The sequence below is a fragment of the Oncorhynchus mykiss genome, chromosome 2 (assembly GCF_057628025.1).
Source record: "Oncorhynchus mykiss isolate SJ-2025 chromosome 2, ASM5762802v1, whole genome shotgun sequence".
Taxonomy (NCBI): domain Eukaryota; kingdom Metazoa; phylum Chordata; class Actinopteri; order Salmoniformes; family Salmonidae; genus Oncorhynchus; species Oncorhynchus mykiss.
Window position 1 is genome coordinate 59,922,855 of NC_143023.1, and position 16,663 is coordinate 59,939,517.

Below are 16,663 nucleotides of genomic sequence, written 5' to 3' on the forward strand. Positions count from 1 at the left end.
GGCTACTAAGGGCTGATTTAAGGGCTACTAAGGGCTGATTTAAGGGCTACTAAGGGCTGATTTCAGGTCTACTAAGGGCTGATTTAAGGGCTACTAAGGGCTGATTTAAGGGCTACTAAGGGCTGATTTAAGGGCTACTAAGGGCTGATTTAAGGGCTACTAATGGCTAATTTAAGGGCTACTAAGGGCTGATTTAAGGGCTATGTAATAAGGGCCAAGAATCTTTGAGAATCGTCATTGATACATTCGAAAATAGTCAGCCATGGTTCTTGATATAAGCATCCATTTACTGTGATTTAATTAAGTTGCTTCGATTAGAAGGAAATTGAAGAGACTAATGTATTCAAAATGATTTACATTTTTTGGTAACACTATATTTTAAGATGCACATTTTAGCTACAAATGTGTGGTTTATAAGCGTGTATACAAGTAGCTAATAAGGCCTTTATTATGTCATATAAGTCATAGATAAGGCCTTAATTTGTGTTTTTTCTTATTCCAACATTATAAGTCATGTGTTAATTGCCAATCCTTAATAAACTCATTGTCAGTCATAATAAAGACATATGAGTATTTAATAAAGAGCAAATTACACAGTAAACAGACTGATAGTATGCTGTCTCAATGTAGACCTAATAAAAGCATAGAATCTTAACATATGTTCCCTGTGCTAAAGTGCTACCTTACATTCTCTAATATGTTGACATATATAATTGTTTTAAGATGGTCATACCATGGATCATTTAGCTATGTGATTTAACATTTTAGGACCCCTTTAGGTATCCCCCAAAAATATCTACAAAAATGTTTGATAAAATATTGAATTTGACCTTTACTACCGAATCTCATAAACGCGTTGAGTAACACATGCATAAATGGCAAAGAAGGCAGTCAGCATTATTTTATAAGGAATAAGTGTATGTCCTATATCTAGGAGATATAATAAAGCTTTAACAAGGCACACCTGTTAATTAAAATGCATTCCAGGTGACTACGTCGTGAAGCTGGTTGAGAGAATGCCAAGAGTGTGCAAGCTGTCGTCAAGGCAAAAGGTGGCTATTTTGAAGAATCTCAAATATAAAATATATTTTATGTTTAACACTTTTTTTGCTTACTACTTGATTCCATATGTGTTATTTCATAGTGTTGATGTCTTCACTATTATTCTACAATGTAGAAATAGTAAAAAGCTTGGTTGTAAATGTCTTTTAAATGGACAATGACCCCAAGCATACTTCCAAAGTTGTGGCAAAATGACTTAAGGACAACAAAGTCAAGGTATTGGAGTGGCCAACAAAAAGCCCTGACCTCAATCCTATAGAAAATGTATGGGCAGAACTGAAAAAATGTGTGTGAGCACGGAGGCCTACAAATCTGACTCAGTTACACCAGCTCTGTCAGGAGGAATGGGCCAAAATTCACCCAACTTATTATGGGAAGCTTGTGGAAGGCTACCCGAAAAGTTTGACCCAAGTTCAGCAATTTAAATGCAATGCTACCAAATGCTAATTGAGTGTATGTAAACTTCTGACCCACTGGGAATGTGATGAAAGAAATAAAAGCTGAAATAACACATTCTCTCTACTATTATTCTGACATTTCACATTCTTAAAATAAAGTGGTGATCCTAACTGACCTTAAACAGGGGATTCTTACTGGGATTAAATGTCAGGAATTGTGAAAAACTGAGTTTAAATGTATTTGGCTAAGGTGTATATAAACTTCCGACTTCAACTGTATATGAACCGATTATCCATACACATTACACATCAACAAAAAGTAAAGCATCCACAAAGAAACTTGCCTTATATTGCTGCTACATCAGTTATAAGACTAGCCGTTGGAAAGAACATTTGGAGTACATTGTACAGTGCCATCGTGCATTGGGTAAACAACAACATGAACAAAACTTGCAAGATTTTAAACATTTCTATTCTTTCCATTCAAATAAAACATTGTCCATATGTGACATATAATGGTTTTACATTCCAGTTTAGTATGAAAATTGTACATAAATCATTTTACACAGTTTTCAACACACATTTCAAGAGTAACCTGGGTAGAAGACACTGAATTTGATGTTGCAAAAAAAAATAGCTTCTAAGTGTCCTAATTAGTATTGACAAAGTACTAAGGAGGAAAGGCAAAGGGTGATGAGATTAAATACCTTGTCTCTTCAATTTCTGGTTACCCACTTTCTATCTGCACTTCAAGCTTCAATGTCAGAGTGATAAGTAAGGTTTGGGATTCTTTTTGAACGGTGAATCGATGAGATGTTCTGTCTGAATATGAATTTGCTTGAATACCAATGTTTGCAGAAAGGTGTGGAAAAGAAACAACTGTCAACCTCCATAGCACCGATGTTGCACAACATTCTTATATGTCACCTATTACACATGTGGAAGGTCTTGTGGCCCAAATGTGATGTGGTTCCTAACATGATCGATAAAAAAATACACAAGGCTTTTTCAAATTGCGCAGTGTCTAGGAATTTTTCAACTTTATTGTGCCTTTAATAGGCAAATTAGATCATCTATTGAAATTAATTATCATTCAATGATAGGCTTACCATTAAAAAATAAACTCATTTGAGTTGTGCAAATGTCAAGCTTATTGCTATATGAAACTACACAGTATTAGGGAAGACTGGAGCAAGACTCCCAGACACCTTTTCATTGTCAGTGCTTACAATGGTACCAGTAGTGATAGCGGTGAGGTGACAAGTTAGGAAGTTAGCTCACTTTCAGCAAATAAATGCTGTTGCTGGCAACGCATGCTTAAATGCAAAATGACAAAAGACTCGGCCAGAGTTTATATTGGTCCCATTGTTATATATAATCAGACTTTACAAATGAAGTATGTATGAGTTATGGATGTGTCATGTAGTCATTATGCAGGTACCCTTCAAGTAAAGCTTTACCCACTCTAATACAGGACCCTGTAGGACGACGGCACAGCATTACGTAATAGCAGTTCCCATGGAAGTGACTTCAAGCTCTGTCTTCCCTACGCCAAACAACACAAGACACTTAAAGTGCTATTATCATACCACAGTCACACAAAGACATTCAATAGAAGGAGCAACACCACCAAGCTAAAGCTCTTCCCAGTTTGTGGAGCGGCACTTTCCCTCTGCTCCTTCTCCCCATCCTCCACCTCTCCCCCCTCCTCCAACTCTCCCCCCTCCTCTTCCTCCTCTTCTGCCACCACCTTGTTCAGGCTATCACACTTCTCCCCGGCGTGTCCCTCATAGCAGTGACAGTGGAATCTCTTGGCCAGTAGTTGGAGCTCACGCAGCGAGTGCTTGCCCGTGACCGCAAAGTCCCCGTCCCCCGAGGGCTGAATGTGGTAGCTGTCTCCGCTCAGGTGGAGGTAGTACCGGGCGTGGAGGTCCCTGCGGACACAGCGGCCGTTGCTCTGGCACAGGAAGTCACTGCAGACCTCTGCGGCCCGTGTCACATTGGTGATGTACTGACCCAGGCGGTGTTTGAGGAAGGACTTTACCTTTGTGCAGTTGTGCTGAAGATGGGTGAGAGAGAAAGAGGGGGGGGGGGGGAGAAGGAATGGGAGCAAGAAAGAAAGAAAGAGTAAGCATTTTTCTTTAACTAAGAAAAAGTCAAACGACTGAGGGCATTGTGCAATTCATGATAATCCATTGACATATACTTTAGCGAGCACTACCCTACTGTCATAACTATTCTCTATGGGTTGTCAACTATTGTCAACTAACTTTTTTATCCCTCTTTATATTTATAGCATTAGTATGTAGTTTTGTCCAGATTTTTAAAATACTTTCTACAGCAACTCAAATTTCAAGAGAAGAATGTTTGTAATAAACTTAGGAATGCATGACCTTTCTTCTCAAAGCTTCATTTTGAATGGCAGATGTACACAGGCCTTGGAAGTGTTGACAGTGAAAATAAGTCAAAACGAAATTAAATTGATGTGCAGCATATGCTAAAGGGAGTACTTTATTTTCATAGCTTTAATTAAGGATTTTCCTTTGTCAGAGCTGTTAATTGCCTTATCGCCAGTCTCTTTAGCTCTACCCTATTCTAGCTTGTGTAACACTTTGATAGTCAAACTGTAACACTAATTATACATTATACAAAGGGTGGGTCTAATCCTGGATGCTGATTGGTTAAAACCACATTCCAGCTGGTGCCTTATTATATAATAGATCGTATACAGTAAATATATATATAATGAGACTCACTTTGGATGAAGTGAGGTTGAGGTCTCCCCAGATCACAAAACCTGCAGCCCCCAAAGCAGCACTCTCACCAATGGTGTGGATCAAGTCTGTCTGCAATACACACAAAGACACACACACAGGATATTCCACCACATTCTATATTACACCAGATGTTGAACTTCTTTGTATAGCCACAAGATGATGCTAATGTTTCCTCAAGCGAGGCAGGATTGCCTGCACTCAACTGACTAGACAGTTCACTAAGTAGTGTTGACTGCTGAGAGAGACAGAGAATGGCAAGATAATTTTAAGAAATCATTAAGAAATAAATGATGTCATAACTGATCCTGTATATAAAGTATTACACAGGTTTTATAGTGTGGAATATTAATCAGTGAATTACAACCCTATTTGGATCATGTATCATGAAGTGCAATGTTTTGTTCTAGCCCAACTAAAACACACCTGGTGGCCTGGATGATTAGTTAATTTGTTGAATCAGATGTGTTAATGATGGTCTGGATAAAAAAAACTACACATCCTGTAGCTCTCCAGGACCAGATTGATAACCAACTGGTCACTTGATTTTAGACCTTTGGGTTACTAAGTGTAGCAGTCTTACCGTGGTGAGGAAGGCCATAGCCTCATCCCTGTACCCTAGGCGTGTGTACACAAATGTGGGCAGCTCAAAGTCGTGCGAGGTAAGCCCAGCTATCCTCAGAGACTCCAGCACCCTGAACTGGGAGAAATGGAGATTGCTGACACTATCTGTTTGACTCTTCCTGATAGCCACTGAGGGGAACAATGCTGTGCTGCTATTCCACAACCAGAGCAGCTCGTCGTTACGCAGGCTCTCTAGCAGGGGGCAGGAGCCTGTGTAGTTGTGCTCATGCAGGTTGTAGTTGTGGCAGTCTGGGTAGAGGTAGAATCCCCAGAGTCCACTGGGGCGAAGGTGCGTCCCTAGCTGGACTGTCCTCTGCATGAATGCCTGGGCACTCCTCTCAAAGCGTTTTCGTGCCAGCACCTCGATTTGTGATGGAGTCACGTTGACATAGGCCTGTGCGATCATCTCCCGGGACTTGCATCGGTAGATGTCCTTCTTGTGCCAGTTGCGGTTCCACTGAGGCCGCCAATACTCCCAGTCGATGACTGCCAGTCCAGCAAAGTCCTCAGAGGGGATAAAATGAACGATGTCCTTGTACGTCTTGAGGAGGTGGGCCTCCAGGCTGCAGTTCTGGGGGAGGCCTCCATTGATGGGGACGCCCTGGTCCGTGTAAAAAGGGTAGAGGCCCAGCCGATTGGCATAGAAAATGGTGACATTCTGGCCAGTGCGGATGGCCCGCGGGCTGCCACTGATGTGGAAGAGTTGCTCCAGGTTGGTGTGGACATTGTACTTGACAGTGCACAGGTCCAGCGGTGCATTCCAGGCAGCAATGAAGGGCTTGCGGCCCACCAGGGGCAGCTTGGCGGGCTTCTGGCCAAAGACGGCATGAAAAAGTAGCAGGAGCCAGGAGCAGGTGAGGGCACAAGCCACAGGCACGACGTGGTGATGGTGGCCACCGCTGACGGGCAACATGATCATCCTGGGGCTTGGTTCAACTGAAGGGATCGTCAATCATCTTGGAGAGAAAAAGGAAGAAGGGAGAGAGTAAAATAGTGAATGATTCAGACAGAAGAAGAAAAGAGAGAGAAAGGGAGGGAGAGAGGGAGTGAATGATATAGAGGGCTGACGAAGAGTGACAGAGACGGAGGGTGAGGAAGAGAGAAAGAGAGAGAGGCAGTGAGTGCGAAAGGAAGAGACAGGACATCACAGATCATAGATAATGAGTCGTTTGATCATGTAGTGTTTCACAATAATGTTAATCGGCTTAAAGAATATTCGATATTGTACAACAATGGTAATCAGATTACAATATAGCCTTTACGACAGTGCAGGATGTTTCCACAGAGGCGAAGAGTTTGCACCTGTGCTTAATGTTAGCTGCTCAATCAAAATGGCGCTGGAGAAGAAGGCTGAAGAAGGCTGAGAATAAGGTTTATTTGCATTGTTTGTAACTTAGTTTTTAAACTTATTTTGTACATAATGTTGCCTCTACCGTCTCTTTTGACCGAAAATAACTTCTGGACATCGGACTGCGATTACGCACCACGGACTGGCAGAATTCTTTTTTTCCTTAAACGAGTCAGACGAGCCCCACGAGAATGACATACTGCTTTCAGATCCCCGTGATTTGCGCGAAGAGGAGGTAGAGAAAAAGGGGCCAGAGGGTGGGCTGCCTTCTGAGAATTCGTAGGCGATCAAATAAACCCCCACTTCCTTCCATTCTGCTTGCAAACGTGAAATCTTTGGAGAATAAAATCGATGACCTACGCGGGAGATTAAACTACCAACGGGACATTCAAAATTGTATGCTTCACGAGGTCATTATCAACATACAGCTGGCTGGTTATACGCTGTACTGACAGGATAGAACAGCGGCGTCTGGTAAGACACACTATCTACCTAGAGAGTTTTCATCTGCATTTTTCATAGCTGCTTACATACCACCACAGATTGAGGCTGGCACTAAGACAGCATTGAATGAGCTGTATTCCCCCATAAGCAAAAAAGAGAACTCTTACGCAGGGAAACTTATATCAGGTTTTACCAAATTTCTATCAGCATGTTAAAGGTGCAAGCAGAGGGGAAAAAAAACTCTGCACCACCTTTACTCCACACACAGAGACGCATACAAAGCTCTCCCTCGCCCTCCATTTGGCAAATCTGACCATAATTCTATCCTCCTGATTCCTACTTACAGGCAAAAATTAAAGCAGGAAGCACCAGTGACTTGGTCGATAAAAAAGTGGACAGATGAAGCAGATGCTAAACTACAGGACAGTTCTAGCACAGATTGGAATATGTTCCCGGGATTCATCCGACGGCATTGAGGAGTATACCACATCTGTCATTGGCTTCATCAATAAGTGTATCGAAGATATCGTTCCCACAGTGACCGTACATACATATCCCAACCAGAAGCCATGGATTACAGCCAACATCTGCATTTAGCTAAAGGGTAGAGCTGCCGCTTTCAAGGAGCGGGACTCTAACCCGGAAGCTTATAAGAAATCTGACGACCCATCAAACAAGCAAAGCGTCAATTCAGGACAAAGATCGAATCGTACAACACCGGGTCTGACGCTCGTCGGATGTGGCAGGGCTTGCAAACCAAACTACAAAGGGAAGCACAGCCGAGAGCTGCCCAGTGACACGAGCCTACCAGCCGATGTGAGTAACACGTTTAAACAGGTCAACATTCATAATGCCGCAGGGCCTGATGGATTACCAGGATGTGTACTGCGAGCATGCGCTGACAAACTGCCAAGTGTCTTAACTGACATTTACAACCTCTCCCTGTCCGAGTCTGTAATACCAACATGTTTAAAGCAGAACACCATAGTGCCTGTGCCCAAGAACACTACGGTAACCTACATAAATGACTAACGACCCGTAGCACTCACTTCTGTAGCCATGAAGTGCTTTGAAAGGCTGGTCATGGCTAACATCAACTACATTATCTCAACAACCCTAGACTCACTCCAATTTGCATGCCCCAACAGATCCACAGCTGATGCAATCTCTACTGCATTCCACACTGCCCTTTCCCACCTGGACAAAAGGAACACCTATGTGAGAATGCTATTCATTGACTACAGCTCAGCATTCAACACCATAGTGCCATCAAAGCGCATCAATAAGCTAAGGACCCTGGGACTAAACACCTCCCTCTGCAACTGGATCCTGGACTTCCTGACGGGCTGCCCCAAGGTGGTAAGGGTAGGTAGCAACACATCTGCTATGCTGATCCTCATCACAGGGGCCCCTCAGGGGTGCGTGCTCAGTCCCCTCCTGTACCCCCTGTACACTCATGACTGCACGGCAAGGCACGACTCCAACTTCATCATTAAGTTTGCTGATGACATAACAGTGGTAGGCCTGATCACCAACAACGACAAGACAGCCTATAGGGAGGAGGTCAGAGACCTGGCTGTGTGGTGACAGGACAACAACCTCTCCCTCAACATGATCAAGACAAAGGAGATGATTGTGGACTACAAGAAAAAGAGGACCGATCATGCCCCAATTCTCATCGATGGGGCTGCAGTTGAGTAGGTTGAGAGCTTCAAGTTCCTTGGTGTCCACATCACCAACAAACTAACATGGTCCAAGCACACCAAGACAGTCGTGAAGAGGGCACGACAAAACCTATTCCCCCTCAGGAGACTGAAAAGATTTGGGTCCTCAGATCCTCAAAAGGTTATACAGCTGCACCGTCGAGAGCACTGGTTGCATCACTGCCTGGAACGGCAACTGCTTGGCCTTCGATCGCAAGGCACTACAGAGGGTAGTGCGAACGGCCCAGTACATCACTGGGGCCAAGCTTCCTGCCATCCAAGACCTCTATACCAGGCTGTGTCAGAGGAAGGCCCTAAAAATTGTCAAGGACTCCAGCCACCCTAGTCATAGACTGTTCTCTCTGCTACCATACGGCAAGCGGGACCGGAGCACCAAGTCTTGGTCCAAGAGGCTTCTAAACAGCTTCCACCCCCAAGCCATAAGACTCCTGAACATGTAATTAAATGGCTACCCATACTATTTGCATTGCCCCCCACCCCTCCCTCCCCCTCTTTTACACCACTGCCACTCTCTGTTGTTATCATCTAATAACTCTACCTACATGTACATATTACCTCAACTAACCCGGTGCCCCCGCACGTTGAGTCTGTACCGGTACCCCCCCCCCCCCTATATATATAGTCTCACTATTGTTATTTTACTCCTGCTCTTTAATTACATGTTACTTTTATTTCTTATTCTTATCCGTATCTTTTTTAACTGCATTGTTGGTTAGGGGCTCGTAAGTAAGCATTTCACTGTAAGGTAGTATTCGGCGCATGTGATTAATACAATTTGATTTGATTTGTTAGGTCAGTAAGCAATATGAGTGACTAAGTGAGAGTTTCTGTTTTTATTTCATTTATTTGCAATAGACATGTTTAATACGCAAACTGTAAATACAGAATTCCTAGTGTTGTCACCATAAATAAATCAGAATGTAGGCTTGCATGTTGCCAAGGCCTACAGGTCCAAGGTCATAGGCAGGATGTCAGTTGACATACAGGGATCTGACTAAACCATGGGCTGGGCAGACTGCTCATGTTCTCACCACATCTATGTGTTCCCAGGCCAGAGGGATGCCCACATAGCCATAATCATCCCTGCCCAGCCACCAAACGCCTCTTCCTAAAGCTTCATCGCTCATTGTCATCAGATAACTACTTTGAGTTTTCTACTGGTGATTAACAATAACTGCTCCCAACATTGTACCTGCTGATTTACCTATTTGAGTCAGCCTCAAGCCCACAATAAAGTACCAGTAACACATACAGTATGTTAAAAAGGAAAAATAGAGAGTTAATGGAATTAATTGTAACATTACATGATAACTTCATATCATGCTTCATAAGTCATGTAAAACAATTTGTTACGGTGTACAATTTCTAACCTCACGCCTATAGATGGATAAGTCAACGCCCAAGCCACAGTTAGTACTAATGTCACCTGCTGAATCCCCCCCCCCTTTGTCAACCCTCTTACCTTGATCTTGGGTTGGAAAATAATTCACCCGAATATCCGAACAAGAACAACCTAGTCCCCATTATTTTTTTAGAACAATTAATAAAAAAACTATCACATTCATTATATACAGTGCCTTGCGAAAGTATTCGGCCCCCTTGAACTTTGCGACCTTTTGCCACATTTCAGGCTTCAAACATAAAGATATAAAACTGTATTTTTCGTGAAGAATCAACAACAAGTGGGACACAATCATGAAGTGGAACGACATTTATTGGATATTTCAAGGAACACACCAGGCAGGTCCGAGATACTGTTGTGAAGAAGTTTAAAGCCGGATTTGGATACAAAAAGATTTCCCAAGCTTTAAACATCCCAAGGAGCACTGTGCAAGTGATAATATTGAAATGGAAGGAGTATCAGACCACTGCAAATCTACCAAGACCTGGCCGTCCCTCTAAACTTTCAGCTCATACAAGGAGAAGACTGATCAGAGATGCAGCCAAGAGGCCCATGATCACTCTGGATGAACTGCAGAGATCTACAGCTGAGGTGGGAGACTCTGTCCATAGGACAACAATCAGTCATATATTGCACAAATCTGGCCTTTATGGAAGAGTGGCAAGAAGAAAGCCATTTCTTAAAGATATCCATAAAAAGTGTTGTTTAAAGTTTGCCACAAGCCACCTGGGAGACACACCAAACATGTGGAAGAAGGTGCTCTGGTCAGATGAAACCAAAATTGAACTTTTTGGCAACAATGCAAAACGTTATGTTTGGCGTAAAAGCAACACAGCTGAACACACCATCCCCACTGTCAAACATGGTGGTGGCAGCATCATGGTTTGGGCCTGCTTTTCTTCAGCAGGGACAGGGAAGATGGTTAAACTTGATGGGAAGATGGATGGAGCCAAATACAGGACCATTCTGGAAGAAAACCTGATGGAGTCTGCAAAAGACCTGAGACTGGGACGGAGATTTGTCTTCCAACAAGACAATGATCCAAAACATAAAGCAAAATCTACAATGGAATGGTTCAAAAATAAACATATCCAGGTGTTAGAATGGCCAAGTCAAAGTCCAGACCTGAATCCAATCGAGAATCTGTGGAAAGAACTGAAAACTGCTGTTCACAAATGCTCTCCATCCAACCTCACTGAGCTCGAGCTGTTTTGCAAGGAGGAATGGGAAAAAATTTCAGTCTCTCGATGTGCAAAACTGATAGAGACATACCCCAAGCGACTTACAGCTGTAATCGCAGCAAAAGGTGGCGCTACAAAGTATTAACTTAAGGGGGCTGAATAATTTTGCACGCCTAATTTTTCAGTTTTTGATTTGTTAAAAAAGTTTGAAATATCCAATAAATGTCGTTCCACTTCATGATTGTGTCCCACTTGTTGATTCTTCACAAAAAAATACAGTTTTATATCTTTATGTTTGAAGCCTGAAATGTGGCAAAAGGTCGCAAAGTTCAAGGGGGCCGAATACTTTTGCAAGGCGCTGTATAAATTAAACATAATCCAATACCAAAGAGCAGCAGGTGCAATTATCAGCAGTTAATGTACAGTTAGCATTACCATTTGGAGACAAATAGCAGCATATATTTTTTCCCTTTCCCTCTCTTCCTACGAAGCAATGATAGTTGCTGTGTCTCAGGATGCCCAAACATCTTTTGAAAACTTTTTCAAATAAAGGACAGTAGAGGAGACCATACTTTCAGGAATGTGGGACCACGATTTTGTAAATTCATTGTATATTTTTCTAATGCTAAAGAATTCTGCAACTTGTTTTAACCACGATTGCAAAGTGGGTGGGTTTTTACTTTTTCCAACACATAAGAATACATTTCTTTGTATTCTGCCGAAGTCGGTCCCTCTCCTTGTTCGAGCGGCGTTCGGCGTTCGGCGGTCGACGTCACCAGCCTTCTAGCCTTCTTCGATCCACTTTTCATTTGTTTTACACACCTGGTTTCAATTCCCCAATTACATGTTCATTATTTAACCCTCTGTTTTCCCCATGGTTTTTGTGCGTGATTGTTTTATGTATGTTCGGTCCCTTATTGTGGGCTCGGTATTACGACATATTATTGGAATATTTGAGTAAAGTTACTTGTGTTACTCATTTCTGCTGTCCTGTGCCTGACTCCTCTGCACCAGCTACACCCAGACCACTACACTAGGGGTTGATTGGGTGATGGTCGGATCCTTGTATGGGTACACCTAATTTACATTGACATTTAAATCATTTAAATTTAATGACATTGACATTGACATTTAAATTAAAGTATGGTGTCTTTTTTACACTGTTCTTTGTTTTTCTTTGCCATTACTTCCATGTAGTTTCACTTTCCTCAAGTATTTTGCCGTACACATTTGGTGAGAAAGAGCTGCTTTCAAATTTCAAAGACAGCCTTTGCTAAAGTTGAAATTCAGCAGTATATAATGTCTGGCACTTAAAAAGGGCCTTCTGTTTCAGCTGATGAGGGAAACCACTTTCTCTGAATGATGTTTGAAATCTTGCAGGGGGATGGGGATCAATGTAGACTACTGATTCAGTCTGCTCAGGGATTGGTGGTGTGTGTGTTGGGGGGGGGGGGGGGGGGTGTACATCACAGGAGGTTGGTGGCACCTTAATTGGGGAGGACGGGTTTGTGGTAATGGCTGGAGCGGAATTTGTGGAATGACCTCAAATACATCAAACACATGGTTTCCATGCATTTGATGCCATTCCATTTGCTCCATTCCAGCCATTATTATGATGCATCCTCCCCTCAGCAGCCTCCTGTGAACATGCTTCCAGACATACAGACTCCTTCAGACAGACACCACACGTATTGAACTAACAATGTATCTCAACATTATAAGTTCCAGAGTCAGCGTGACGCATGGCGGGGAATAGGGGGATGAAGGACAACAGAGGAGTGAGTCCCTTGGTGTTTATGTTATTGAGAGGAAAATGCCTGGCAAAAAGCTGAGGCTCTGGTGTCTAGTGTATAACCAAGAGGGGGAGAGATAAACCACATCTTGTGAAATCAGTCTATTCCTTTTCAGCAAGCCCCATGGGTTAACTTTACTGTATATTACGTACTGTTGATACAAACTGTTTAGAGTACAGTTTGATTTAGACTATAAAATGAATGGGTATAATAAATATTAGTTGTTTAAATGTACTGTTCATTATCTGTTTTAATGATCATAAAAATTTACTAACACTTTCCAAGAAGAAGCAACCACAGATTTTGTGTATCGGAAAGAGCATATAAGTTTGGCGGACTTTCAAATTGAACGATTTAACTTCACTTCCCAGAACCCACATCCCTATCTGGTAGCAATTAAGATAAGAGTTTGTTGATGACTGTGGTTTACATAGAATCCTTCTGACCAACATAAACAACTTCTAAAACTAATACGTATGTCTTCTAGCCAATTACATTAGATTTTTTTTACAATGTAAAATACATAAACATGTTACACTCAGCAAAAGATACATATACGAAATACTGTCGAGGATCTAAACACAGTACAGGCAAAATACTTGTTTCCATTGTGGTCCCCTTTGTTGGCAAGGGCAGCAGGGCAAAAACAAGTGACATGGGCAACAATGTCAAAATATTTACATATATAGGGGGGGTCTGAAATGTTTGACTCCCTTGATAAAGATGAGCAATAATGACTGTATAAAATAAATAATTGAAATACTGAGCTACTGTATATTGTGTTGTCAAACAAATGGGGGGAATTATATTATTTTAGATTTACACAAATGCTCAAAGAAAGAGATTTGGTTTAAGAAGTAATATTTGTTTTTCTCTCAAAAGGTATGGGTCCAAATGATTGATTCTTATAAATGAAGTAGTCAGAAGTGTAGCATATGCTCCCATATTCCTAGTGTGTAATGACTACATAAAGCTTGGGACTTGTTGGATGCATTTACAGTTTGTTTTGGTTGTGTTTCAGATAATTTTGTGCCCAATAGAAATTCATGGTAATTAACGTATTGTGTCATTTTGGAGTCACTTTTATTACAAGAATAGAATATGTTTCTAAACACTTCTACATTAATGTGGATGCTACAGTACCATGCTTATGGATAATCCGGAATGAATCATGATTAAGTATGAGTGAGAAAGTTACAGAGGGTCAAAGACCATACCCCCATGCCATGCTAACCTCTCACAATTACAATAACAGGGGAGGTTAGCATGTCTTTCAGACCCCACTGTATATGCAAATAGGCAAACATACACACTTAGCAAGTCACTTACTAGCGCAGGGTGGTTTACATCATTAACCAAGCCCTGCATGAGTGTTTGAACCTATGACTGGCAGAAACAGTTTTTATCGCAGCCGGGAGTTTGTAATGCTCTATCATTACCGTATATAAAAACTAGGTCTGTGCAACGCTCGTCGAAATGGGTTGACCAAGCGTGATTTGGATTCATCATAATTTATTTTAATGTGAACCAGCAACAAAAACAATAAAGAGAAACGAACGAACGTACAGCCTTGTAGGGCTCAAAAGCAACAATACAAAAACAAGATCCCACAAACAACAGGTGGGAAAAGGCTACCTAAATGTGATCCCCAATCAGAGACAATGATAGACAGCTGCCTCTGATTGAGAACCATACCAGGCCAACATAGAAATACAAAAACTAGACCACACATAGAAATAATAAACTAGAACACCCCCCAGTCACGCCCTGACCTACTCCACCATAGAAAAGAAAGGCTTTCTATGGTCAGGACGTGACAGTCTGCCCAGTACAACTCTTAATCTAATGGTGGAATGGCATCAAGTACATCAAACATATGGTTCCCATGGCACATCTACCTAGCCTAATCTTAGAACCAAATAATATTGACTCCGTTTCCCCCAAATTAAGATACCATTTGTCCAGTTATGCACTAAGCTGGCTTTCTATCAAACTCTTTGTCTTTGTGTGAGACTGAAAGAGCTTCATTTTCTGCATACAAAAAAAAAAGCTGACAGCAAGCTGGAACAAGCTGATTTCATATCTTTGCTATATCATCTACGATTCGCAGTCATTGTTTAATCCTCTCTGTATATCTTACTAAATGTTTATATACGGAAGCACGAGTGTTGGAACGTCTATTGGATCACGAACTCTCACTGTAAACTGAAATGTAGACTTAAACTGATTTGTAGGAGATAACGTGACTGGAGATGTTTATCCAATTTCACTTCATTTAAAACTGCGAGTTTTGAAATAGGTTGGAGCAGCACCCGGCATAACCAGGGGTACTGAGAGGGGGGGTTGAGAAATGCTGAACTAATATGCTGTCTTCTTTTTGGTTTGAGGTGGATCATTCCCTGCTGGATGGCTAAAATAGCTGGGTGACCTAAGAGAAACCATGAAGACAGTACTTTTGGTGATTTGATGCGCTCACCACAGCAATTTTGTTTTCCCAAGGACAGAGAAAGGAAACAGAAAATTAAATTGTAACAGACAGACAGAAATTGATAGCAAGAACGAAGACAAATAGAGAGAAAGATAAAGAGGGTGCGGAGGACAGAGACAGAGAGCAAAAGAGAGAGAGAGAGCGCGAGAGTGAGAGATAGCTAAATGTATTTGTAAGACAGAGCACATGATGAGAGAGAGTGGCAGACAGACACAGAGATTAACGCAACACCTCAGGTTGTGCCAGTACCTTTACCCCCTCGGTGAACTGTTCCCTACAGGAAGCAGCCAAAACATTGTCAACACAATCTGTCAGTCCTGCAGAGTGTCTGGCCCATCTCTCTGCTTGTGTGGGGGCATAAAACTCATCCCTCGTCACTATTATCCCAGAGAAGCGCTTTATCCACGAGCCAAAATCCCCTCAGGTATTTAGTTACCTAACGCTCTCCTCAGAGACCATTGTTAATACTCTTATTTTCAACCCCATAGGTTGCATTGTTACTGTTTTGTTTTTAATGTGTAAAGAGAAGATGAAAATATCTGCAACCCTGAAATGAAATGGCAATTGAATTCCACTGTTAAAAATGCTTGTCTCGCCAACCTCGCTCTCACCTCTTACCTCCCTGTTTGAACTTTGAAATATCCCTTTTCTTGCATTAAGTATGAACATGAACAAAGACGCCAGACATTAAAAGATGTTGTAGGAACGATAGCCGTCTAAGGCACCGTGACAGACTTATAGTGTGTCGTAGTGTATGAGTGAACCTTCCAGGTCAGACACACCCCCTGGACTGGTCCGAAAACAGAACTTTTCCCATGCTACAATGGCATCCTTAAGGCCACCTCTTCCTGCCACTGCAGAGTGGTTTAAAAAAAACACCTGCGTTATCTAAACGTCAAGCTGCTGTTGTGCCACTACAACAACTTTTGACCCAAGCTGGAAAGCTGTTTAGTAAAAGCTTAGAGTTTAAAACATTGAAAAAGTTGCTAAGCTATTTGTTGTTCCTTTTAGATTATATGTTGTTTTTTTGTGTGTGTGTGTGTGTGTGTGTGTTAGGGCTATGTCAGAATATGACAAATCAGAAAGATCTCTCACCTGTAGATTCAGTATGGCGACCATCACCATCAGCCAATCCAGGGGGAGGCACAGGGATTGTGCCCCTCTCCATCTGTCCGACACTCTGGCATTCCTTTACTCTGTCTGACACACAATCCACCCACCACACTTATATACAGTGAAGGAAGAGAGCGATGGAGAGGGAGCAGGAGAGGGAAAGCGAGAGTTTCCTGTGACAGAGTAGAAACCACCACCACCAAGCTTGATCTTACACCACAACACAGCGATTAGAGTTGGGAGGGAGGGAGGGAGGAGTGGAGCGGAGGAGGAGAGAAGGGTGAAGGGAGGGAGAGCTTTAAATCCCATTGA

At 42.1% G+C, this 16,663-nt stretch overlaps 1 protein-coding gene and 1 long non-coding RNA gene across 2 annotated transcripts in view; one reads left to right on the forward strand and one right to left on the reverse strand.

Moving 5' to 3' along the window:
- LOC149985165 (uncharacterized) overlaps positions 1-16,663 on the forward strand; it is a 529,398-nt gene that overhangs the window by 470,028 nt on the left and 42,707 nt on the right. The gene's annotated exons all lie outside the window — the stretch shown is intronic.
- Positions 1,913-16,583, reverse strand: LOC110492782 (hyaluronidase-4). Its single transcript, XM_021567266.3, has 4 exons — positions 16,334-16,583; positions 4,818-5,814; positions 4,217-4,306; positions 1,913-3,519 (listed from the first exon to the last, which is right to left on the reverse strand). Exons 2-4 carry the CDS (start codon positions 5,775-5,777, stop codon positions 3,055-3,057), a joined length of 1,515 nt encoding a protein of 504 aa, XP_021422941.3. The 5' UTR covers positions 5,778-5,814; positions 16,334-16,583; the 3' UTR covers positions 1,913-3,054.